This window comes from Osmia lignaria, chromosome 6 (genome assembly GCF_051020975.1).
Source record: "Osmia lignaria lignaria isolate PbOS001 chromosome 6, iyOsmLign1, whole genome shotgun sequence".
NCBI lineage: Eukaryota > Metazoa > Arthropoda > Insecta > Hymenoptera > Megachilidae > Osmia > Osmia lignaria.
In genome coordinates, this window is record NC_135037.1 from 3,778,094 (window position 1) to 3,804,447 (window position 26,354).

General features: G+C 46.3%; 2 protein-coding genes across 7 annotated transcripts in view; one reads left to right on the forward strand and one right to left on the reverse strand.

The window, feature by feature from the left end:
- Positions 1-26,354, reverse strand: part of LOC117601716 (uncharacterized) — a 230,376-nt gene that overhangs the window by 95,635 nt on the left and 108,387 nt on the right. The window lies entirely within an intron of this gene.
- LOC117601718 (uncharacterized) lies at positions 22,199-23,058 on the forward strand. The gene is made up of 4 exons (XM_034318858.2): positions 22,199-22,289; positions 22,390-22,443; positions 22,687-22,810; positions 22,876-23,058. Exons 1-4 carry the CDS (start codon positions 22,218-22,220, stop codon positions 22,947-22,949), a joined length of 324 nt encoding a protein of 107 aa, XP_034174749.1. The 5' UTR covers positions 22,199-22,217; the 3' UTR covers positions 22,950-23,058.

A 26,354-nucleotide genomic window follows, 5' to 3' on the forward strand; every position in this document is an offset into this window, starting at 1 on the left:
AAAAAGGGACGGAAACGTTGCGATTTTCTTCCTTCGTTTGTTATCGAATAGAAATAAATCTTTTTAGACGGAGGTCGAAAGACACAGTCTCGATTCGCCACATCATTCTAGCATTGTTTCAAAGAATCCAACGAACAATCATGTTTTATGCTCGAACGTCGAACGACTTTTTTCCAGTGAACACCGGCAAAAGATAACGTTGATTTAAGGCAGCACTCCGGCCAAAGGGGGCTGCTGACAAATTGCCGAAGACTGGAAAACCGACGCGGATGGAAAAGCGGCGGACGGTTGGATCGAAGACGAAAGGTAATATGTCGCAACGGAGAAGAAAGGTCTCGAGTTTTTGATGCGACTAGGGAGAAGGCCGATCGAAGCTGAGGACAATAGGGCCGATAAATAAGCCCGTAATCGGTGGTCCGCGTTCGCGTTTAACCCGAATCGCTCGAACGGATGGCAAAGGTGCTTTCGAGAGGGGAAAGAAACCGCTTCCCTTCCTTTATTCGCGTAAGCTCGATCGCCTGCACACCTCCGCCAAAAAGGGCTTCGACTTTTCTCTTTGACTTTCTCGATGGCGTCTTAACTCCAGCTTTACCAGTACCCTTCTTTCTTCTCGCCGCCAGTTATCCTCCACCGAACTCGTCTTATACGCGCGAGAATATCACGGGATAAAAGAAGAGGCGACTGTAATTAACGGCTGCTTCGCGTTGCTATTTTTTTACGAGCTCGCGAAACTACGTGGCACTCCTCGTTATTAAAGACGACGGCCGATGGAAGTCCGGGGACACAGCCCGCTCCGTTTTAGTCGGAGAGGAATTCTTGCGATCGCGATGAAACGTTCTTGATGAAAGAAAATTTTTCAAGCAATGGGATAATGATAGAGAAGTATGCGCGCCTGACGTTTCCCTTGACTATCGCTGCATCCCGTAGCGCATGAATGTCTCCTTAACGAACGACTTCCTCCTGGAGACTTTGACTGCTCAGAGGCAATATTCAAAATTTATCGCCTTGAAAACGAAAATTTCATAATAAAAAATTTTATTTTGCTTTCTCTATTTCGGACTAAATTAGGAATCGTATCTCTTTCATCGTTGTACAATTACGACCGTAGACGCGTGGATAAAGCACGCATCCCAAAGAAAGAAAATTCTACGACGATTTCAGTAACAGAAACATCACTAGAAACCCTCGACGCGAGAAGCATGGAACGGTCGCGGTCGCGTTACCCGCGACGAAAGAGGATAATCGCGCATAACCTCTATTTAAGCCGAGTGAACTGCGACGCGGTGTTCCCGCGGAAGAAAGAGGACTACCGCGTCCCGGCCGGCCTCCTTCCCCGGCAAACTTTTTCAATCTGCCGTCATTATGCGCGAGTTTAGCCTGCCGTTTCACCCTTACTCTCACGGCTTACCATCCACGCCCACCCCCGCGCCTATCCCGGCCGCGATGCTCAAACTAATTTTCAAAGAGACGAGTAATGGAGTCGCGCGCCCGCCAAGAGTTCAGTAGCCGCTTTCGAAAAGGAAACTTCCGGTGTAAAGTAATTAATTAAAAAGCACGTATGAGCTCGTTCTAACCCCCTCTGACCCGTAACTTCCTTGTCGGTGATTTACAACGGCGGTTGCAGAAGAAGAAAAGAAAAGAAAACGATCTCACGCGACTGCGAAGAGATAAGCGACGAAAGAGAGTTCCCTCTCTAAAATGCCGGAATAATTACGTGTCAACGGGGAATGACGGGGCTATTGAGAACGCGGACGTAGCCGAGAGAGAAGACGACGTCTGTTTCGCTAAGAAGCCTCGAAATTGGACCGAGTGAGGAGAAGAGGATCGCGAAGAGGGAAATGTTTGTCGATGAGGCTACGAGTGTCCGTTTCGACGAGCTTCATTAGCTGGCTGGGTTCACGAAAACTCCGGGGAGACAGAAGACGTAAGGTCAATGAAGAGGAGAATAGCGATGAGAAAAACAGGGGGAAAAACGAGGAATAGGCAAAGAAGGTTGAAAACAAATTACCATCGGGGTTAGTCTTCTTCGAAGCAACGCGACGAGGCGCAATTTTCACCGCGGGTACCTCCGACAGGCTTTTCCTCGTCCTTTCAGAGACTGACGCTGACGAGACACTTTCCTTTCTGCCGCGAAGAATCGTTCGTTAGTCACCGACCGTCGCGTTGGTAAAAGACTCGGCGAAATAACGTATTATGTGACGTTACTGGACGGCGTAGGAAAGGGAGAGAAAAATTCGTGCTCGTTGCGGTCAGACCTGAAATTTCGGAACAAAAACGAAAGAAAAATAAAGGAGAGGAACCTTCCGAAATGAGATTCAGCGTTTTCTACCCTTAGCGGTCGCGTCGCCAGGGACGAGCTCTGCGGAGAAAATTCGAAACGACCCACTCCTTTCTTTCGTAAGAAGAAGCTGGATAGCATCAAAGAACCGACCGGCCAGGAATATGGGATTAATATTAGATTTATTATTTTCCTTTCGACGCCGCGCTTTCAACCTCTGCCTCGTCCTACCACCCCCGTGGATTCTGGAGAAAGAGAAAAAAAAAAATGTATCGCAGGCCTGTGCAAACTTCTCCAAACGATAGAAGAAGATCCGAAGAAAGGGAAGAGAGTAGAACAAACACGAGACGTATCCGCAAGAAAACTGACGAGGGAGACCCGACAGCCAGACAGAGATAAACAAACAGAAGCGAAGGGGTACAAAGCAGCCGGTCTGCGAAGTACACGCGTAAACACACGCGTACGATTCGCAGACTTTCGCCAATGAAATTTATCCTGGCTACTTCTTCTTGTAACTGGCTTCGTGTCTTTCTCTCGCCACGTCACGTATCTACGCCTTCCGTGCTCCACCCGCAACTAATACCGTCATCCCTCTTTCCGCCATCGCCGAACTTTCCTCGCTGAAATAAAGCTTCCTCTTCGAGAAACACGAGTACACGGATGTTCCGTGACGAATTGATTCGGCCACGAGGGAACAATGAGAACCTTTTACCCGATGACTACGCACTTTTCCAAGCTGCCGGGGTAAAACGCATGTTCCAGCGATTTTACTCGCTCGGAAGATCGTATTCGATGCTCGAACGTGTCGGAATATGGGTCGGCGATAGACTCCTGGCTATCCAAGAGAGAGATTTGAAATATCATTTAAAGATTTCATCGTAATCGTCACGATGATCGCGGAGATTATACGGACGATGCGCGTAATGACGCGGAAATATAGAAATATGACTAACGTTTCAATGATAAATAGAATTTCCATTTTTTGAAACATCAGTGTCTCGCGAAGAGGTTCATTGTATTTCAACGGTTTGTTTACTATGAAAACTCTGAAAAATCTATCCATCGAAACAACGAACCACTTCACGATTCACTAGCTCTCGTTCCGCTCGAAAATCGGAGTCCACTCGCAAACGTAGCTACGTAACGTAACACATCGAAAGCTCTTTTTTTCCCTCCATCTGATATTTGATCGATTCTACGCAATCGGCCACAGGTTGCCTAATCGTTTAAATCAACACCGAACGAACAAGGGGATACCCGGGCTTGTACACCATAACGCAGAGATTCGATTAACCCCTTCCAAACGAGACATTTTTGTTCAAAAAAGACTAACACCTATCGTACGGAAAAATATTGCAGAAAATTGTGTTGGTTTACGGTGCAACGATCAGGTGAGTCTAGAAAGGGGTTAAACGTAGTAGGAGGATCGAAGGTGTCGCGAAATTGAATCTCACTCGATCTTTTCTTCGGGAAGAAAGAACGATAAAGACGTAGCGGAGACACGAATCGCGAACAAAGCGACCGCCAATGTATATCGCGAGTTGAAAAATAAACGAGCCCGCGTATTTTCATTGCCGTTGACTTGGCGTGGTTGGGAAGAAGAGGGTTCTCGCCGCTGGCTAAGCCGTGCAGAAAAAGCACGGGAAAATCTGCGAGAAGCCACGACGAAAATGACAAAGTCCCGCGGGCATATATCCGACATTTCTCTCTGGTGGCTCGGGTATAGGTAGAGAGGCCCGCGCGCGGCAGCCTCCGTTGAAAGCGAGTTTCGTAATAACCGGACGAACAGCGAAGAAGAAAGGAGACGAGAAAGGGAGAAGAAAGGAGGAAAGATAAAAACAAAAAAAAAAAAAATAGAAAATAATCGGGTGGCGTGCTGTTCGTACAATATCCGGAATATTGGAGTCTCCTTTCGAGGGAACGATGGCGAATCGTAATAAGCGAAGACGAGCATCGTAACAGAGGAGATCCGTGGACCACCACAGGTCAGACCCCCGTCGATGGAAAAATTACGAGAGGATCCTTCGTCCATCCTCTCTATCTCCCTTTCCGCTGTTTCTCTTTCCCATCCCCCCTCAGAGGAAAAAGGAAAACTTATTCGACGCTGTTTCACGATCCGACGAACTCTCGAGATTACGCTCGCGTCTTGCTGCTTAGATTAAATTCCAGCAACATGGCGCGGCTTTAGATGGTTTCTCGCTAGATCTCGAGCTAACATTCCGAGCCGCGTGGGACCGCGGCGTGGAATTGTGCAGGGTAACGCGCTTCCAAGTGACAGACAACGCTTCACGGTGCTCGCGTCAAGCTTTCTTTTCGCCATTTTCATCGTGATTCTCTACGCAACCGCTGCGGGCTATCACGAATGAGACTGCAAGTAGGCCAACATTTTTTTCTTTTTTAGAAACTACAGGGGGTGCAGAATGGTTTCTCTGTTTCTTGACATCTCATCAACGGGGTTAACGTTCGTCAACTCGTAAATATTCGAGAACGATAATAAAAACGCGATTATACGTTGCAACGATACGAGTTCGTCTAATTACAATCCTCTGGCGTTCAAAATTTCCCCGCTTTATTAGCCATCTACATTTCTCACGAGCTTCATCGCGCGAGTCGTCGCGAATGCACGCGCGACGCGTATCCAATGATACGCCGGCCGAGTTTCCGCGACTAAATCGCGAATAATTATTCTCGTTTCGATTGGCATAGGTAACGGGCACCGCGTGCGTTATTCTCGTTAACGAGGCGCAGCAATTTGCGTGTTTTTAGTTAGTTATTACGTTGACCGGCAAACGAGGAGCGGACGCGCATTTCAAGTTTCGTTTGCAATTTCTCGTTCAACTCACCCCCTTCTTTCACCACCCTCACACATATCGGCCGCTTCCACGCGTCCAGCTGCGACTGTACACGCTCCGCTCGTTTCGCATCGCGAATAACGCGCTCATCATCTACGTGCCGCGATTATTATTACAGCTAGCATTTAATTTTCACGCGTTCCGCCCAAAAACGAATCCCGAGTCGACCAGCTGGCCAAACCCCCGTGTAAATCGGATATAATCCGCTGGAATCGCTCGATTTCCCGGTAATTGGACGCTGAACGGGACTCAAAGACGCGCCATGGGAACACTCCCGCTCGGATTTGATCGTTCGTTGCCAATTAATCGCGAACAACGCAGCGGTAATGAGTACCCCTTCAACTAACTCCATAATCGACTAGTAGATCCCATTTTGGAAGAGCTTTTGATAAATTTTCTAGTTTTTAAAACTGTGTATAAGCTTCCTATCCGGAAGGTGTTCGATCAGAAAGAGGGAGTGGGTTTAATCCTTCGGGCTTTAATATTTCGCTAGATACAAGTTTAAATTTAAATTAAATTTTCAAACATAATTCTACTAATAGTCTCTTATAACGAACAACATAAAATTCAATTCATTTCCTAAATTAAAAAAACAAGAATTTTTAACAAATTTATTAGACAGAATTGCAGTCGATCTGCACAAAGTCTCTTAAAAGAAATACCTGGGAGATTCCTTGCCCTCCTGCTGTCCAGTCGCCATGTTCCACGTCCGATCTCAAGGAACTTCCCTCTGCCTCGTCCTGTCGCACGATTTCAACTTCACTGTATTCTCACAACACTTTTTTCACAGTTCCCCAACAACGAACGTTTAACAAACATCAGGCATATACTCGTGAAAAATCCATCGAGAAGAGCGCAACGAAACCCAGAACCCTCGTGGGATGAATCATCGTTAAAACAATTGACAGGACACGGAACGTCAACAAAGATCGACGTATAAATCGCTAATCTTCAGGTCCAGCCTTCGAAGCTTCCCCGCGAGGAACATCGCGCGATGTAAACGACGTAACAGTTAATTAATCGAGGATCCAACACGTTAATAAACTCGTAGCAGCGTGAAACGAGGAAAAGACGAGGAAACTCGCACGATGGAACCGCGACACGTGCGAGGAACTCGTATAACGTGCAGGCGCCGCTCCGCACGAACCGGCAATTTATCGCGATTTATTCCGCCGCGATAACCGTCCCGCGTATTGAATACCGTCGCGCACGAAACCAGGAACAAGTCGACTGGTAGCCAGGTTAAAAAAATTTCCTTCCAAGATCGCGACGCTGTGATGTTTGTTTATTAAACGCGCACAATTTTCCTCTTTGCCGTGCTCAAGTTTACACGCTTTCTTTCCGCTTTCGAACAAGCCGATTCGCACTTTGTTTATTATCAATCCAGAAAGAAAAGAAAAATCTCGCGTGATCTCTTTTACACCTCAATCGAACACGATGCGAATGGTCTCTTTCTTTGTGTTATAATTAATTAAAAAATCTGTCGGTCAGTCGATGGACCCTTCGAAGTGGGGCGAGATGAGGTGAATCGCGAGTGGAACGTGCGCCAACATAAGAATACGCGGCTTTCGAGGGAGGAACGTGCGAGTATGACGGCGCACGCCGCGCTACTGACGACGACTGGGGTCGCACCGGCACGACGTCGACCGGCTGAGACCCGGTGGCTCGCGCACGCGCCACCGTTCGGTTTCGCCACGCTTTTCCGTTTTCACGATCGGATACACCGGACCGAAGAACGATCCTTCCTCGAGGACGTCTGAATGTTTACCGTCCCGATAACTCGATTCGGTCCGTCAGGATTAACCGAAGGTTCTTCCACGAACGATGTATCGTAAACATGAACGGTTGAAATTAACGTTCTATAAGATACACGTAGATACAGAATCAGAATTTCGATGGAAAAAGAAGCTGCGAAATGATATCAGGCAATTTTCGAGGGCCCCAGCGAACCGCGTGCAGCAGAGCGCAAGGGAGATTGCGACCAAATAAATTTCCCCTTAATCTCTCTTACTAATTAGCCCGCGGCTCGAGCTTACCTCCCATCATCCGGAGAAAGAGCCGTGAAGCGGAAAAAAAAAAAGGAGTGTATACCCGCGCGCGGTTATTTGCATTTATAACGACGCGTCCTGGACAGGGGCTGAAGGGGAGAAAGAGGATCGCGAGGGCGAAAGGAAAACGGAGGGACAGCTGGCCCCGGCCTCGAGCCTCCGAGAGTGGAGACATCCGGCATCGAAACTCGTCAAAATACACAAATCTCTCGCACGTCGGCGACGATTCGGGTAACACGGTGCCTACTCTCCCGTGGGACGACTGTTCGCTAACCGCGCCTCAGGTCTTGCTCTTCTTCCTGTCGTTTCGAGACAAATGGCGCCAATGGAAACGTTCCTTTCGATCAACATCAACTTCGTCGGAAAAATAACAACCGGGTAATTAGAGAACGGATCCGTCTGTCCTCGGCTACGTTCGGTGTTCAATTTAACTTGAACTCTTGGTCCCGTGGTGGTGTGCAAACAGGTACCGCGGGGATGAACTTATTAGATTGGGGGTGAAAGTTTTGCTCGGTTGCTTCTTAATTTCCAAACGAACGTCCGGGGGTCTTTCTCGTTTCTTCGTCGAATCGTTCGTGCTTAGAGAAGATTAATTGTGTAAACGAATCTTGTTTCTTTTTTACGAAGAGAAATGTTAGATTCGAAATTGAATTCGAGTTCTAAACGATGTTATAGTCGGAAGCAACCAGTGCCTCCGAGCAGAATATAAAAGACAAGAAGATAAGAAACGGAGAAACAAAGAATCAGTATCTTATATCAATCACACCGTGCAAGAAAACATCGGCGATGAAGAGGAAATAAGGTAGCTGGTTTAAAAGCAACACCTGTATCGGGATACCTTCTCGAGGCAACAAAAGACGTCGGTTACCATCATCCCCTCGTCGTTACCAAGAGAAAGCCTATCATTGTTCGCGCAGAATCAGCGAAGTGCTCTTTAGTCGGCACGAAACGTGTCCGAGCTTTTCTTCTCGCGTTAATGACCTCGGGATATCCCGTCGCGACGATAAAACAGCGGGTGAAATCGTTCCACTCGATCCAAGTGTGAATTCGACTTTGACCTATTTTCGCTTCGTTAGCGCCTCGCTAATCCGCTAAACTGTGGCATATGGAAACTTCTGAATTTGAATCGAACTTATTCTAAATTTAGGTAACAGTAATGCTATTCATGCTTGGTAACTATGCGCAACACGCTAGACTGATAATATATCTAGGAAGCAGCAACAGCCGTATTCAAGAGCGTACGTGCAGGTTGCACGGGAATCGAAGGGGTTGAAATTCACCAAGCGCCTTGTACTCGCACCGTGTATGGAAATTAGACCTTTCATCGAGCATCGCGTGAACGCATCGATCGAAGCATCCCGACGGACGAGCCGCGTCCCGTAGGATGCACAGCGTGGCGTCGACCGGCCGGAGAATAATGCATAAGGCGTTCAAAAACAGTTGTGCTACGATTTACGAGAAATTTAAATCAGAATAAATAAATAAATATCATTTGCAATTTATATCTTTTTAAATTTTATTTTTATCCCTTTTGAAGCATGTAAAATAATTAATGATGGTTTGAAAATTAATTATGTGATCCAAGTAGCAGATGTGTTAAACTGGATCTACTTTGAACACCCTGTATGTAATGGAATATCGACGCAGACGGACAGGTTATAGTACACACTGGCCCACTTTGCACGGCGCCGTGGAAAAATTAACTATTCATTCGTGCTGTGGCCGACACAATGGCCAGCGGAGATATTGAAGGATCGGCCCCAATCGAGGCAACTCGATGCCGAATTGCTTCCTTCCATGGGATTGCGTTGCGGTGTTGAGAAGCAGGAGAGAGGAAGCGAGAGAAGCGGATAAACGAGAAGGGAAAATGAACCGACGACTAGGAAATACCTCTGCCTACACCGAATAACCGGAAGAGTTATCGCCGGTGATTAAAATGTGGCGGACCGAAATTGGAAGCGAGATCTTTGTTTAAATCGACTGTGGTGGCCGACCCTGAAATCACTATCCACCTGATACGGGGATGTTTTCCGCGCGACACTTTCTGAACGAGGATGGAAGGAATTTTGTACAGAAATTACATCTCAACGATGCCTCGAATTAATCGGAGAAGAAGCTCAAGAAAAATAGATAATCGGACAAATATAACGTCAAGTTAACGGAATATTCTCCGGAACGTAGCAGCCCGTAGCCTCCTTCCGGTCAATTAAATACCATTGTGTCCGAGGGACCGGAAGCGATATCGGGCTCGAAGTCTCGTCTTACGATTGTCCATCCGATATTTCGTTCCTCCCGAATCATCCCTTTATTAATTAAGTTTCCAGCGTCATTAACTGGAATAGTGTCGAAGAATCGGGGATCAATTATCTCGGAAGAAAGAAACGAGGACAATCGGTAGATCTACGGTGACTCGATTTTAATACCGTTCGACCACCCCTTCTCGCCTCGTTAACGATAAATTTTTTTTTTTTTTTTCACGCCGTTGACAGACGATCCGGTCGTTTGAATCGCTAAATCCCGTCAGGGGAATTCGTGACATCGGTTACGAGCGAGAGCGAAAGGTTCGTTGAACATAATCACCTTTATCGAAGGGGAGGTTTAACGCGATTTGACAATCTCTGATCGTGAACGGCGTAAAAACGGATACAGTGTCGTATATTAGCGAACCTCTACGCGATTCTCCAACGTTATTATAGGGTGCATAATTCAGCCTGCCACCCCTGTTTCCTCGAAAATCTTACCGGTATTCCAGCTGGAAGTAACTTTCACGATGTTCCCTCGGAACACCGGCCCCCCCGCTTCGTCTCGAATAAGTTTTCCGTTTGCCCGACACAACGAATACACCGAACTAGTCGTGCAAATATACACAACGCGTAAAATGCCTCGAGTATCGACGCGACTAAACTATTTCACAACCCCTTACCGATCCTGTATTTCCTTCGAGTTAAACCTCGGAAAAGTGGAAGCTCGAGATCAGAAAAAAAATAGAAAAGAAGAAGAAAACCGAGACGAAGAAGCGAGTCTGTAAATATTTGTGTTACCGTTTCAAACAACCACCCCCCGTACGTCCACGAAACGGCAGAGTTTCTTTTTTCGTCCTCCTAGCGGAACAAATGAAAAGAGTTTTAACACCGTCTGGCCCCGAAAACATTTGGCGCTCGTAAAAATCTTCCTCCAAGGACCACTGGCCCCCGGTGGTTGGCGTCGTTATTTTAAATCGTTCTCTACTTGTTCCGAACTCTTCACGGGGGGAAAGAACGGTGTCGTTTAGAAACTCTATGCCGTTTACCCTGGCTCCTAAATATATGCACGGTGAAATACGCTACAGTGGACGAGCTTCCTACGATCTCGTTAAGATTAAGAATACTATCGACAAAATTTCCACCCTCTAAAGCGGTGTCTATTCAAACGCGAATTAAGATCTCCATTGATTGAAATCTCAAGTGATACGCGGTTGTCTCGAGAACGAGATCAGCGAGAGAAGATGGTACGTTTTACTCTGGTCGCGTTATCTCTAGCCAGTCGTAACCCGGCCAAGACGAAGTAGATAAGAAGAGTACCGACGTGTACAACTTCCTTTTTACGAGTGAAACTTCGCCCGCCAGTGTCCGCAGAAGAGAAGCGATTATTTTTGGCACGCGGGGTCAGAGCATTGCGAAAACATCCTGCGTTCGCGGAAAGCCAATGCGGGGCTTTTAGTGGCCACTTTAAACAGGAAACAGAACCGACCGAGCCTGGCGGACCACTGAATGTAGCCGCAAAAATGATTAGAACCTAGTTCGGAGGATTCTCGATCGATCCCGTTCATCCTGTGCGCCAGGAAAAGGAAAAGCGACGAAACAAAAAGGGGAGAAAAAACGAGCCGCGAACCCGGCTAATCCCGCGGGATAAGGCCTCTCCCCATTGCATTAACATAGTCCCTGGGATGATCCCGCCTCGTTTGCAGGATACTCTGAAGAACGAGCTGATAAGGACCTAGCGATCTCCGTGCCAAGGGCTGCGGACCGTAGCTCGATGCCAAAGAGGAGGGTAATTGTATTTGCATAGATTCGAGATCGGCTTTGCTTCGCGGATTAACGCGCCGATTTCCCTGCAGTCAGTGATTAACAATAGTTACACCACGGTAAATTACGGGAACCGTTGGATTTACGGCGCGATCGGTAACAGACCGGTCACTGCGAACAATGCGAGGGAAGAAAAGGAAAGAATGTCGAGGCAACAAAATGAAGGAACGGTCGAAAGTTGTATCGCGAAGGGACGTTATGAATAACTCGAGGGAGGTATCCGACAAAATTTAGCAACGATTCAGCGTTTCTGCAACAGAAGTAGGCAGTCGAGAAGTGCCCTCTTTTTCCATGGAATCAGCATCGTGCCTTCGCTAGCTTCGAAGGGATTTTCCGTGGAGGAAGGGAACAGTCTTCTCCCTTCTTTTCTTTTCTTTTTTTTTTATCTTTCTACTCCGGTATCCACGGCAAGTGTGTCGAGCGAGAACTGAAGGAGGTACTTTCGCGAGCAGGGATTCGGCAAGTTTATAAAATAGCGAGGGGCGCGCAGTTCGCGAAACAGGGAAAGTCTTCACGACCCTTAATCTGTCCTGGATCTCCGACTTTCGTACGCTGTCATTTCCTACCGGCACCCCATTGTCTTTAGGCTTATCTCCTCCGCAGATCGTCGACGACCCGACATTCCCACCGCCCCGGCGCTATAAAAATTCCTCGACTCGATTTTGACAACGAGGCGATTCCTTGCTTTCTTTCATAAAAGCACCATCGAAAGTGTTTCAGTCGCGCGGCTGCGGGCCGAGTTTAACGGAGAAACGTTCCAAGGACGCATTGATACCAGGAAGAATCCTCGAAACACACCACTCGAATCACCCCGGGACTCGAGGAAAAAATGGACATTCGTGAGAACCACGCGCGGAAGTAATTTCCATGACGAAGAGCAGTTTCCAGCGCAAAGTGGAGTGAAACAAGGGTCACTGAAGAGTCGAGGGAGTGGCTTCGTTAGCACAGCCTCCCCTTCCTGTCCGTCTGCAGAAGAGTCCTCGAGGAAAGCCTTTCTCGATGACGATCGAATTTCGCTGCGCGAAAGTCCGGCGAGAGGTCGAGAAATCGATTCCAAGTCTTTCCCGCAAATCTTTCCCTCGACTTTCCTCTCGTCGGAATCTCGAAAAAGACGGAATCTTTTTTTTCTTCCCTCGTCCTTCGTTATGGAACACCTAGTGGCAGCTAGTGGCCGAAAATCCCTCGTTTACGGTGCGGTCGGCTCAAGGGAAACGGTCCCTCGACGAAACACTCGGAAGCCTGACCGTTCGATAGATAACCCGTCTTGATGAACAACCCTCCAGCTAGTCGCGTGAGAAACGAGCCTTTTTCAATGAACGTAAAAGTTCGATGGAACAGCCAGGAAAATCGAGTTTCCCGAATCCTGAACACCTCGATCGGATCGAGTTTGGAAAAATTAATTAAGAAGAGAGCGGTACAAGTCAATTCTCAGTTTCACACCGCTCCACCAACCACTCCGGGTTATTTCGGTGCAAAGTAGTCGCGGAGATTTATCGACGTGTCCCTTTGCCTTGCCCTTCGCCCCACCGGCTGCCTTGATTTACAGCCGATAATTAAACCGCCGTAAACTGGGGCGAGCAGCGTAGGAGGTATAAACGTTCTAACGCGCCCCGATCTCGAGCCTCGCCCCGTGAGTCCCCAAAAACTTTGCCTTCGCGTCGCGCCGCCTCGAATTGCCGAAAACTTGCGCCATAAGTCAGTCGGGCCTAACATTTCTTGTTAACTTATTTGAAGCGAGAGGAATCGAGAAGGACGGAAAGCGTTGTGCGCGGCTACGATCGCCGTGAAATACGCGAATTTAAAGGCTGCCGATACAACCAGAGAGGGTTGGTTTGTCAAGTGTGAGTCGTAAAAGCAACGAAAAAAAGAAAAATAATTTATCGAGCGTACGTCCGTCGAACGATACGTGAGGGACAGAACGGGTAGGGGAGGACGTTTACAACCCTCGCGTCGACGAGAGGATCGTGCATACGTCGAGCACGAAACATTGCAAGGGTACGCATTCACGTGACAGTAAAAGTCATGGCTTTTGCTGTGGTGACACTAGGCTGTAAGATTTTAACCGGAAAACATTTAGAAAAATAAAAATATACCGTCGAGTCGAGCTTCATCAACGAATATGTTAAAAGGATCATCAATTTTTCAATGGAATTCCACGAGACGAGATTTTGACCGGGTTTGCAACCCCTACACGAATTAAGAAGCAGTTTTTTCTACCCCCTCCAAGACGAAATATATTGCAAATAAGGTTACTGGAAATCGTGGGTTCCCGGCCGTCCATTCTCCGGCGACAAAGTCACCCTTCGAGAAATACGTCCCTGAGACAATCCGTAGGAAATAGCTAAAATTCCGTCGCCGCCACCCTTCGCAGCTTTGGACGCTTTCGCGTTAACCGAGACCCATTACATTACCCACTTAGCCCCTTGCTGCTACCGATTCTTCTTTTCCGTTTTATTTTCATCCCCTTCACCTCTGATACACCCGATCGTACCAGTTACCATTCTTAACGATTAAATTTCTTTTTGTATCAAGATAAAGATTACTTATTTTTGTCAAAAAGTTGTATAAATCATTGTACTTACCACAGAGTTCACCTTTGCATCCAATAAAGTAATGAATTTTAGGCACCTCCATTGTCCCACTTACCTGCAACATAAAAATATGAAAATAATTAGAGAAATAATTTAGCGATTCAAGTGACACAATAAAATGTACGTGACAATAAATTAGAGATATAGAGAAAGGCATACTCTGCACGAACTTCCGCCGTTGATTTCAACGGTGTAATATATTCCATGCGATTTCGCTTTAATCGCGGCTAATTGTTGCACGTGCGTTAATTACGGGTGTAAATGATAAAACCTGGCCTTCGTTCGGTCGGAGCTGGATTCGTGCGGTCGCGATAATCGCAGAAACAAGGCGAAAATTAAATGCTCTCCTGGCCATGGTCGCGATACTCTCCCCCGAACGATAAGTGAAAAGAAACGGTAAATAATTAATAAACCACCGTTGAGTCGTTTTCCTTTCCCTATCGAACGATGAATTTGGACATTTTCTTGAAACTTTGATCTAATTAAGTCCTAATTACTTCGACCTTGGAACGCTCTTTCTTACGAGGTCCACGCGAAGGAATCTACGCCCCCGAGAACATCGAGAGGGTTGAAAGAGACAAAAACGTTGAGCTGCCTATCCGTCGAGCCGGTAATTAGCTAATGGAAATTCCTGATGGCCAAGAAGTTGAAGAGGGTGGATAGTGCAGGAGACACAGTGGATAATGGTGGGAAATTCAAATGTATCGCTCGAATTATCGAGTCGGTAAGGATAGGAAGGCTGAGCAAAAGGCGAGAGGACTAGCAGACCCTCGGCTCGTAACTCACCCTTGTTTTTGCCCGATACAACTAGACTTTTACCGCGAATTTCGTCTCCGCGCGTTCGAGCACTTTCCCTTTTTCTCCTTACTTTTCCCGTTAAAACCTTTTCATCCCTTAAGTGGTGTAGCGCTTTCGAATCGAAACGGAAATAAAAGAGAAAGAAAGAGAAGAGCGACCGGAGAGAGGTTTGAGAAGGGGTGGTTAAGGGTCGAACATCACGATCGAAGAACATCGTAGTTGGGTGAGCTTTTGCATTTCTAATCGTCGACAAGCAAAGGGAGAGCCCTTGGTAAAATCTCACGCGACCCGCTCGCCCTGTCAAGCTATCGCATATCTATGAGTTTGTTTATTAATTATCGCACGAAGAGCGAGGAAGGAAGAGCGAAATTCGATCTTAATCGAGAGATCGAAATCGGCAGGAAAGCACGAACACCAGCGCGAATACGCACGACACCGTCGTTTGTAAAACTCCTATCACCGATCCTTTTCCTTTATCTTACCTCTCGGTTCGGAAACCATGAAAAATCCTCGATACGATATCAAGATTTCAGTTGACGGTTTATAATATATGTTATATATATTTTTGTCGACTGTAGTTCCATGTTTCACCGCCCGTAGAACCAAAATTAAGATATGCCCCCTGTTCCTATTTGTAATAAGGTACTCGTTTTTCTACAGCGCGACCAGGAGTTCGAATTCCCGAGAAGCAAAAAAAAATTTTGTTCCGAAGATCGTAACCATACAAAGCTCAATCGCATTTCCTCTCCCGATTTAATTAAGTTAGGTTAGGTTAATTTTTTCTAGGCTCATTCGACAGGACTCGCCGAGTCCTTTTAGAATATAATATTGTCCTATTTTGGGGGCGGTGAAACACGGAACCGTACCCTTTTTGTCGTTTATACAACGAGGACTCTTTCGCGCTTATTAATGACATGAATTAGACGCCGGATAACACTTACAATTTTTTGGCAGAGAACAGCTTTCGTCGTTGTCTAGGCTGGTGCTCGTTTTCGTCTCCTACGTGAAGGGGTTTCTCTAGGCGATTCGTCGTCGTCTCCTCCACTTCGTTAACTTTCTTGATTTCTTCTCGGAATCGACCGTTTTGACACAAACGCGATTTTAAAATACTTTTAAAATGACTACTGATGACACTATCCGCGCCATTCCGCGTTTCCGGCAGATCCCTCTATCCGCACGCAGCTCGTCACGCGAAGCTCCACGCGAGACCCCCCCACTCCCAGGTAAGGAAGCGACACCTCTTAGTTTGAAAGTGAACGAAACAGAACCCTCTTAGAGCAAAGAGCAACTTGTTGACGACAACCGAACGATTTCAATCGTTCACGAACATCTTTCATTAATCTTCGACGCCCCCGCCAAATCACAGGCTCGCTAATTCCCATAATTCAGTTAGACGTGCCCCCCTCTTTTCAACACAAAAGGGGATCGGAAACTTATTTACGAACCGTGTAGAAAATTAAGACGGATACTAACAGTGTTTCACTGCTCGACGTTTACCCTCGAGTGGCACGCGTAACGTCAAACCCCCCCTTGAAATCACCCCGTTACTCGTATTTTTCGAAGCAGGCTCGAAAACAGCGAAACGTTTTATAATTCTCTTACGATTCCTCCCGCCGCGAACTATAACGTCCCGCAGAATTACGACGGCTCGTAAAATCTCGCGAAGTCGTAACGTTTCTCGTTCATATTTCAGAGGGGTGAACGCGTACGGAGGGGTGATTCGCGAACGGAGTTACAATAAAAGCTCGCCAGTCGACCGATGGGTAGGCAGCCAGGCAGGGACGGTGATAAATATTAGTTTAGGAATAATTGAACGATATGTTTCAACGGTGGATTGCATTGTGACAGTGACACGAGCTGCTGCCGGTCGAATCGTCGCGTCGCGACGCCCGGACGGAACGCATCGACGCGAGGCTGCGTGAAAACGCACCACGAATGGGCACTCGAATGCTCCTACCGATACAGGGTGTCACGTTTAAATTCATTCAAAACGTGTAATAATAATTGAAATCAATTTTTCTTTCTTGCTGCAATCTCGAAGTTTCGCTACTTTCATCTCAACCAGAATTACCACGAACGTGATAGGACAGAAAGATTAATTACTCTGACTTTAGATTAACACTCCGCGGTACATAATTGAATCACCGAACGTAGACGTGCCATCTTTTCCAGCAAGCTAATATATTAACCTACGTACACTTTACATTATCAAATCTGAAGGAGATATATTTGAATTTAAAATAAAAGGTTGATATAGACGATTGAGAATGATTGATACAAAGATATACACTTAAGTATATCCACCCCGTACATGTGCACCGGTATCATGAACGCAATCAGCGAAAGAGCTCATCCATTCGCTTAATTAAGCGCTTATTATTAATTAACCGAGGCCGGCGCGGCGGCACCGGAAACGGATAAAACGTCAAGGTGTCGCAGGCATTAATTATATTTGAATATTCTCTGTCGATTCTGCATGAGCCGCTGCTCCATGCCAATTCTACAATCGGAACAATGCGCCTATCATCCCTTCGGCTTTATTAAATAATTACCAATTATTAATATATAGAAGCCACGCTCGTGGCGTCGACTGTTCCAATTATCCGATATCGTCGTCGTTACAAAAGCATCCTCCTTGCGTCGCTAGGGGGTTGGAATATTCGAAATAGCCTATTAAATTAATTTGCTTGTCCAATGGCATAAATCATTTTTTGTAAATTAAAAATTTCTAAAGGGTGGCTTGAGAAGATTTCCTGTTTATTTTTTCTAGGGTTAAAGAAATCTCACACTGTATATTAACAGGATCGCGCACGATGATATTTAGCGTTTCAAATAATTTCCGCGACGAGACTTAATCCGATCGGCCGACGGCACACAGGAGCAACGTGTGCCATGATAAAACGTCAGGAGAGATATCCTCTCGTCTGACACTGTCCGTTTAGTTAAGTCCTGGTAATCCTGCGCGTCCTTCCGTTCCTTTTCTCCGTCTCGCTTATCTTCCCCTTCTACCCCCTCGCATCCCGGGAGAGCTTCTCGAATAAATCGTCGTGGTCAGAAGCTTGAAGGGGATTAATACGTGGCCCAATTAAGGAAGAAAGAGCCGTGGAATGCCGTTAACTTACAGGTCTGAACCTCTCTTCAGAGAGAGAGAAAAAATGAAAGAAAAAATGACGAGGATAAACCCAACGGGTCTGCGTTTCAGACGAGAAATTGACCACAGGATTTTCGCTTTTCCTGTTAATTCTTTCACTCGAGAAACTGGTATTTATCCCCTGGATATTTGTACAAGAGGGCGAAACATTTCTTTTCTCGATACATGAATCATTCAAATCGGTACACGTTATATTTTATGAATTTTACGAGCATCGATTTCCATTCAAATTCCGAATCGACCTTCTCTTCCAACGAAACGCGAGAATCGTTTCCCGTGAAACGTTTCGATGGAAACCATCAGGGGATTTTCGCGGCTCGAGAAAAGCCAGAAAACTATACGACTGCGGATATATTTCAACGACTTAAAGGCTCTTACGATTTCCGCACACGGTAAAATCGGTCAGATTTCCAAAGTGGAGTGCCGTGTTCCGGTGTCTTTCGATACCTTCAAAAAAGTTTCGAAGCTTATAGACAAACGTATCAGGCTAGTTTTTCCTCGGGGATTGCAAACTTTTCCATCCAAACTATCGGACACTTTCGATCCCAGAATGTTCCATAGACATTAGCAGCAGCGATTAATAATCATTTGTTAATTGTAATCGATGTTTGAAAATCTTTTGAGAGAGCATCAAAGGGAAGAGCTCGAACGCTGCAACAGTGCGTCGATTCCGATATTACAACCATTCTCGCGATTACTCTGCCAGCTATTCTATTGTGTATTTATTTCGAATCGGTAGTCAGAAACGGCTGTCGAACGCGGCGCGGTTTGCGAAAAATCGACGAATAAAATGGAAGGGCGCACGCAATTACGCAAATGCGCCATGGGGTATCGATGCATCGCGGATATTACGCAACCGAATCGCGATATTGAAAGAGCGGGCACAAGAGAGAGAGAGAGGGAGAGGGGGAGTAAAGATCAGAAAGCACGAGACCAGAATCGGCTCATAAATTCAGGAACAACGTAACAGGGCCGTACACGCGGCCTAGATACCCTTGCAGATTAAGTCACGAACTCTCCACGGCACATGGCTATGGTACACGCGTATATTTATGGTACCTCTGAGTGTTCCATGGTGCCCCGTGGTACGTGTACACGTGATCTATGGGAATTCGCAACAATGACGGTTTCGCCAGCGTTCGACCGTCACGAAACGAATAGCTATTTCCCGATTAAATGCTTCGACATTGCGTTACGAACACTCGGACAGCAATGTAACTTTTGTGATAAAAAAAAGTAGTTGATTAAATATTTTCTTCCATTCGAATCAATATACCTGTAAGGGGATGAAGTCGTTAGGACACACCAGAGGTACTCCGATAAGGTGTCGATAAATGATGGCAATTCGAAGGCGGCAACGATTAAGGAAAACGCGCCGTATGGGAAAATTAGAAGCTTTGCGGCTCGTCTCTGCGGACCAGTCGAATAAACGGACGGTATTCAATGCGTACGCTTTCGTTCGAGTCCCTCTATTGCTCCCGCGAGACCTCGCGAGGGACGCTCGTCGAAATTAGTCTATATCTGGTGAACGAGAGACACGAGGGTGGTGAACGCCTTTCCAAACGCGTATAGTTTGTTTTCGAAAAGTGACGTCCCGTCGACGATAGAAGACGTATGCTCTTCGACCGACAATCTTAAAATCAATAATTTAAAAAAAAGATTAGATTTCATACAAATTCTTTGCAGCATTTACGCTACAAGAACAAGTTTCCTTATCGCCTAAAAATGCGACGAGAAATGCGTAACGGTGTTCGAACTCCTCTCTAATTACCGAAAAAGAAGAGTATCTTCTGAACGCGAGAATCGCTTATCGTAAATGTTCTTAGATTGGAAAGGAGCTGATGTTATCAATTATCAGGACCAGTCGCGATCCGATCGACCGGTTACGGTCCTAATCGATTTAATAACGTAATACAGATTAAGGACGATTACGGTGTTCTTTAAACGCGATGTATCGATAAACCATAAGATATAGCGACCACCTCGATATTAGAGGGAGTAGATATATCGAGCGCAAATGGGCACACATACCGCTTCAAACGTGATGAGGGAATCGTATAGAGGCAAGTCAGCCAATCTTCATCCCGCATTATAGGTTCATCGTTAACGACATGTCTCGAACGTATCCTCACGGTCTATGCCCTCTGTATAATCGTTACCGTAGCCGCATCACGAAATGCTGGGCCGCTATCTCTTTGACCGGCCAGATAATCGTCCCAATTAAGCCGCTTTTCCCACGATTCGAACGAAATCAATATCAATAATGGCTCCTCTTCTTCCCTGGACGTTCCGTCATTTTCATTTCTACCACCCCCGATGGCGTATCGATATTAAATAATTTCCTACCTTCTGCCGCTGGTAATCAGTCTGTCAAATTTTAACTTATAATCCCCTTTGGGCGAACCGGCTTATGGCCCGTCGATCGAATGGAAATTGTAACCCGTTATTCGATTACGCCGCGAATAAAGTTCGCGGATGATTTGGAATATTAATTCGCGGACCAGTCCCGTTCACAATGAATTTCATCGAGCACGGATTAGGAGTTTTAAACAGGGCTAGTCGTGATACAGCGATCGGTGCGTTGATGCTTGTTATTTCGTAACGAAAATCCTGAACGCCGAGTAAATGGGATAGAAAAGAGAAACGAATAAGTAGCAGAGGCTCGAGAGTCATAGTCACGGTCTAAATATACGCGACTGACGAACGATCTCGCTGAATTCGACGCGTTTTCCTTCCATTTATTTTCACGCGTGTCCGACGCCTACCAGTTGTATCGCTAAGCGTCGTTTGACCTGTCCCGTGCACCGTTTCCCCGCGACGCCTTCTTTTTTCCGGGACGCCGGGATTAACGCGACCGGCACTCGCCTGTTTGTCCAACTCTTTCGTCGACCTGACGACGCTTTTAGATTCACGCCTCTGGAATTGCGTCTAATCGCCATTTCTACTGGTTACTTTAAATACCTCTTGGCGAGGCTGCTTTTCACCCTTGATCCGTGAGTTCAAAGTTGGAAAGAGAAAAAATGGAAAGATATGATACGTAACGAACGCGAAATTGCGCGAGGAAATTAACGCTGTTCAATTAGTTAACAAGGCAAGAACGCGTCGCGGATATCCGCTCGAGGCGGAAGATCGCGGCCGCGTACCGGACTCGTCTGTTTACTAAGCTAATGACCAGTTTCCAGGGTGGTTTAGTAATCAAACGGACAAAGGACCTCCGGTCCCGTCGAGTGTCCATCGTAGGACCTTTAGTTTCCAGTCGTCCGCAACTTCGACGTCTCCTTTCGCGGCTATGCAAACGCGCTCGTCTTCCTCTCGCTCTGCTTCTCCTCGAATCCGACCTACGTTCCTCGTTCATGACCATCTCGAAATGGACCGTCGAGTTTCCAATAACGAAACTATTACCCGGGAGTACCGTCGACGTTGGTGGGCGGGCTCGTCGTATACCGTCGACGAACGACCACCGACGACGAATAATACATCCAGGGTATGCATAATTAATTTCACGCCACAGAGACATCAGGCTGTAAAGAGCGACGTAAAAACGAGTACTCCCGTGACGGGACTGGGGAGAGGAATTTTTATGCCCTTACGAAAAGTCGCTGGCTGATATGAAAATGGCCGGACGAAATGGAGCGTTTCGAGGGAACCGAATGTGCTCGCGAGACGGTAAAAAAAGGTAAAGGTGAACGCACGTCTATCTGGCAATTTTCTAATGTATCCCGCTTTTTATGCGAACTGAAGAGGATTGATGGTTTCCTATACTTCTTCCGTACGTCTTTTTCCATTTGTTTTTGAAAATTCTTCCCTTTTGATACAGGACTAGCATGATCGAATTAAATTTCTGACATGAAATTTAATTTACACCCTACTACGAATATTCTTCTATACTTGATGCCTGTTTCAGAGTCCATTCAGTCGTACGGAATACAATAAAACGTGCGAATTACAACGATATCGCGAATGATGACACGCAATGGACGCATATGATCTCTGTTTTTACGAGCCTGACAACTCGTAAACGGTGGAAAGCAATAACCTGGCCGCTACAATTCCCAGCTTTTATCGACCGTTCTATTTTTCTTTTTTTTTTTTTCAATTTAGATTAAGATCGCTCGCGAAAATGATCGAGACCAGTTTTGCTAGCAAGGTTTACGACGCTGCCCGTCGTTTCTCTTCCGTGAATTAGCTCCAACTAATTCCACTGGAAGTATCGTTAAACCAGCGCTACTTACGCAAATTGTTTCGAGTTTAACAGTCACGGTTAACAGCCATAAAGTTACAACTAATTCGTTTAACCAATTTGTGTCAGCGACGATAACGCATACAGGTTTACGATAAAGATAAACTCGATGTTGCAACTTTTTCATCGTATATAAAGAGAATTTTCCGAGAGGATCATTGTCAGTGTGTCTCTGAATATCAACGAAAATTCACGATGAAACTGTTACTAGTTCTACTTTTCGTGTACGTCGTTTCCGCCACACGATGCATCATCAGAGACGACAAGGTACGAAGATACGAGCTTGTTCTACCGAACAAACGCGTAGTTCAATCGTTTTTGATAAATCGTGATCATGTTCTAATCGTCCTTCGTCCTTCGTCCGCAGGACGAGCCAGAGGTTCACGTGATCCGCTTAGGGGATCGCAGCAGTGGAGAGTCAGTGAGTAAAAGCGGCTTTTCTTTCGAACCTTTTGTAGTAAATCATTCTGTCTCGCGGTATCAAAGAGCTTCGCTATATACTTTAGATGAAATGTAACGAAAGTAGAGAAAATTTCAAGATTTTCCGGAATCTCAGACTGTTTACTTTCAAATTATTATCGTATATTTGTCTTAGGAAATTGTGAACCAGAGAGCTTAAAAACTGTTTAAGGACATATTTGAAATTCCATTTGATTTATCGCAGGACGAGTCGGAGGTCGTAACCTTGCACATCCCGGACAGCCGTCGCAAGCGGGCAGCTAATGACTCCTGTAAAAAAGACAGCGACTGTTCCGCGGGAAAGCTTTGCGTCCCTTATCTAGGATGCAGTGAGTATTCGTAAAATCTTGTAGACACTTTGACCGCGGAAAACTGTATCGTGTTTCCTCTACAGTTAGGGGACACCGGAAGAACCCCACCTTGCAAAAACATTCCAGCATGAATCACTTGGCTAGCAAAGTTCAGTAATGCAACAACCGAGAATATAACTCTATAGTAAAACAACCTGTACTTGATGCACTTTCGATAATAAAATAATTACCAGCATTACACATTTTTGTAATATAATTTAACATCCTGCTCCCTATAGAAAAAGGTATCGATGCGGATAAGTGGGAAAGATTTTCACAGAGAGAAAAAGGACGTACGGTGAGACGGATGGCGCGATACGATCGGGTCTCGTTAACGCGAAAAACGGAAGAAAGCGAACGTGGAGCGTAAGAAACGAGAGGGCAGTCATCGTAAATTTATCGGGAACAACTGGCTGCTTGGCAGAGATCCTCGGCTCCGTCTTAACCGCAATCCCATGGAGTCGGTCGAGGAAAAGGTAGCGTGATTCCATAGATTTACAGTTAAAATCAATTAGCCTCTAATTGGCTTCGAAAGCTTTATCGCTGGTATCGTTTTATTGGAAGACGGCTCGATGGAAAGCAGGGGTCGAGTTCAGAAGTAAGATTGATCGTACCACGATGCCACGGATTAGTTAAATTTTAAATATGAGACCGACGAGGGTGTAATTCCTTTGAAACATTGATTCTATCGAAATACTGTTTCCTATTTTTACGTTCGAACTTTGAATAAAACGTGTTAACATATTTCTCCCTGAAGAGTAGAAGAACGAACAATGCAACAGAAAAATGGCAGCGAGAGGATCGCGATCGTCTCTATCGAAGAAAAAAGCTGAACGACGAAAAAATTTTCGCGGTACCAGGCTCGGTGAGAAGCATAACGATCGTTAAAAGCCTTCGTCATCCTCGTCTCGAAGAAGTTCGAGTGGATGTGGTCGAAGGGTGAGAAAGAAGGAGAGCGAAAGCGCAGAGGGCAAAAGGGAATGAAAAACTGGCAGGCGGGGCAAGAAACGCGATATATCAGCGGCGGGGGCCCGGCGATTAATTGCCAAAATAACTGCAGACACGAGGAATCGTTTAGGCACGACTCTCGGAACATTGTTTACCGTGGATACAGCCGGCTGGAATGTATGTCCCCGTGGACACGCGGGACATAATATACGGGGACAGTTACCGCCCTCGGCGACGTATATTACCCCCCACCTAAGTGCAGCTCTTTCGTTCGTCCTGGCGGACCGGGCACGCTGAAATATTCCGCGTGGTTCGCACCAGACACCCGCATGATTCAAGAGAAATCGATCGATCCTTTCGAGACCCCATCGACATCGTTCGGAGAGGACCGTTGTAACCCCGGTGTGCAGGTGACGCCGCCAATTGCTTCGACGTTTCATTCTCACCTTCGAACCGTATGATATTACGGAAGACGAATATCCTCGGCTGTTAAAGGATACTCTGTCCATGGGTACGATTAAATCTTCGCTTTGTCAAATTACTCGTGTCGTATATCTTGCATTCGCTCGTGCATTACACGGGACGACAAGTCTGGTTATGCTAACGGGTGTTGGAGAAGTGCCAATGGTTTCGGAACAGGTCCTTGCGGTATTGTGCGTGGTTAACGAAGCTTCGTTTAACAAGAAGATGGCAGAAAATAAGAGTAAAGAGAAACTTGAAAATTTTTCTCTTCCTTGGCCGTCTTAGTCTTAGACTGGAAATTGATTAAAGCGCGACAAACAGCGATGTCAGAGCAAGAAGGAATCGAGTCGTTCAACCGTGTCCGGACCTTTAACCCTGCGCAAGCTGAACGAGGCCTCCGGAGAATCCGCCTCGCGAGGGATCGGTGCAAGAATAAAACGTAGGTGTCACTCGGCTTTATTTTCGACCGCGCACCGATTCGCTTCGAAGGCACGGCGAATTTATTCACGCTCCAGTGGCTGAGGTATCCCGCGATAAATAAAATTCACCAAGGGGAGAAAGAGAAGAGAAAACGAAACGAGCGGAAGAAACGACGTGTCGACGCGCCTCGTCGCGAGGATTCGTAGACAGCGTTTAAATTGACCGGAGAAAAATGTCCCCAGCACGGGATGCTTTTCAGCCGGCAACCGACACCGATATTAGCCGGGGAGAACGAGCTTTTAACGCTGGAATTTTCGCGCCCCAACGGTGAACCATCGTCCAAAGCTCATTCTTGCCTCTTTTGCAACGAATTTATTTTTTTGTTGTAAGGAAATTATTAGACAATGTATTCTCTTTTGCTCAATAAAGTGTAAGCTGTTGTTCCATAAATCAAACTCTGAATAATTGTCCCATCGGTTGAAATGCAGTGTAAAGAGAGGGTTGACGAGTCTATCTCCCCACACCCCTTGTTCTTTGTTTATTCGAGTTACTTGGAAACGCATCGTGGCTTCGAACGGCGATACTCGGTTCGCGGGGAATTCGCGCGGCGCAAGAGTGCTAAACGATGTTTGCGGACCACGTTGGCAAGGGGAGGAAGCTTTTTCCTCTGATAAATTCGCGACGTCTACTCTTTCGAAACGGCAAGTCGTACACACCTGCCACGCCGAATATTCCAACTCGTAAGCGGAACGATCAGCTCGATGAGAATATTATTAACGTTCGCCGTCTTTGAAGGCAATCGCGGAGCGAAACTCGCGCGGATCGTTCGCGGTTCCTCGATTAAACCGCGTAGAAGCTGTCTGTGTGTCGAGGCACGTCTGACAGGAATTCTCAGCCTCTGGTTCCTCTTTGAAGTTGCTCGAAGAAGGGCATTCGAACGTGCCCCGACAGACGCAACATTTGCGAGAGGCGCGTATTAAAAAATTCCAGCCTCGAAATTTTAGGAATCCAATTTTTCCTCGATCCGAGGCCTCGTTACCGAGAGTAAAAGCTAGCGTGGAAATAGAGTGGAAGCTCGACGGGGGAGAACTACCTTCGCGGATGTGTGTATACCAGCCGGAAGGGGAGACAGTCGTGCTTTAAGTATGATTTAGCGTGAGCGGGGAAATAATGGCGGGCGAGAGTGCACCCTGTTTTCCCAGCATCGTTCATCCGCTAACCGCTGGCTGATACGCGGCACGCTTACTCCGCACGATTCCCAAAACGTCTACTTCAAGAGCCGCGGAAGCTCGCCGCGAGATTTGTCGCGCCGGATTTGTCGTGCATCCCTGAGAAATTACGCGCGACCCGTTCCACCTGTGCGGCCACTGCAAACAACCCTGCATTTTCACCATTTTACGACTTCATTCGGACACGTTACGCGTTGTTTGGACGGTATTGTAGGATCAGAATCGCGCAAAAATATTCATTCGATAAAAACGACAAACGTACGCTAACGACGAGATATAGTTTGTTTGGCATTTTGTAAAGAAAAGGTGATCAACTTTGAAATACACTGAGAGAGCGCAGAGTAATATCAATTTCTTTAGATAAGAAAAATTTCGCCTCTGGTAGAGCGCGAGCGTAGGAACAGACGCGGTTAATTACGTCGAATGAGAGGGGCTAATGAAAAATTAATAGGAAGCCCGGAAGT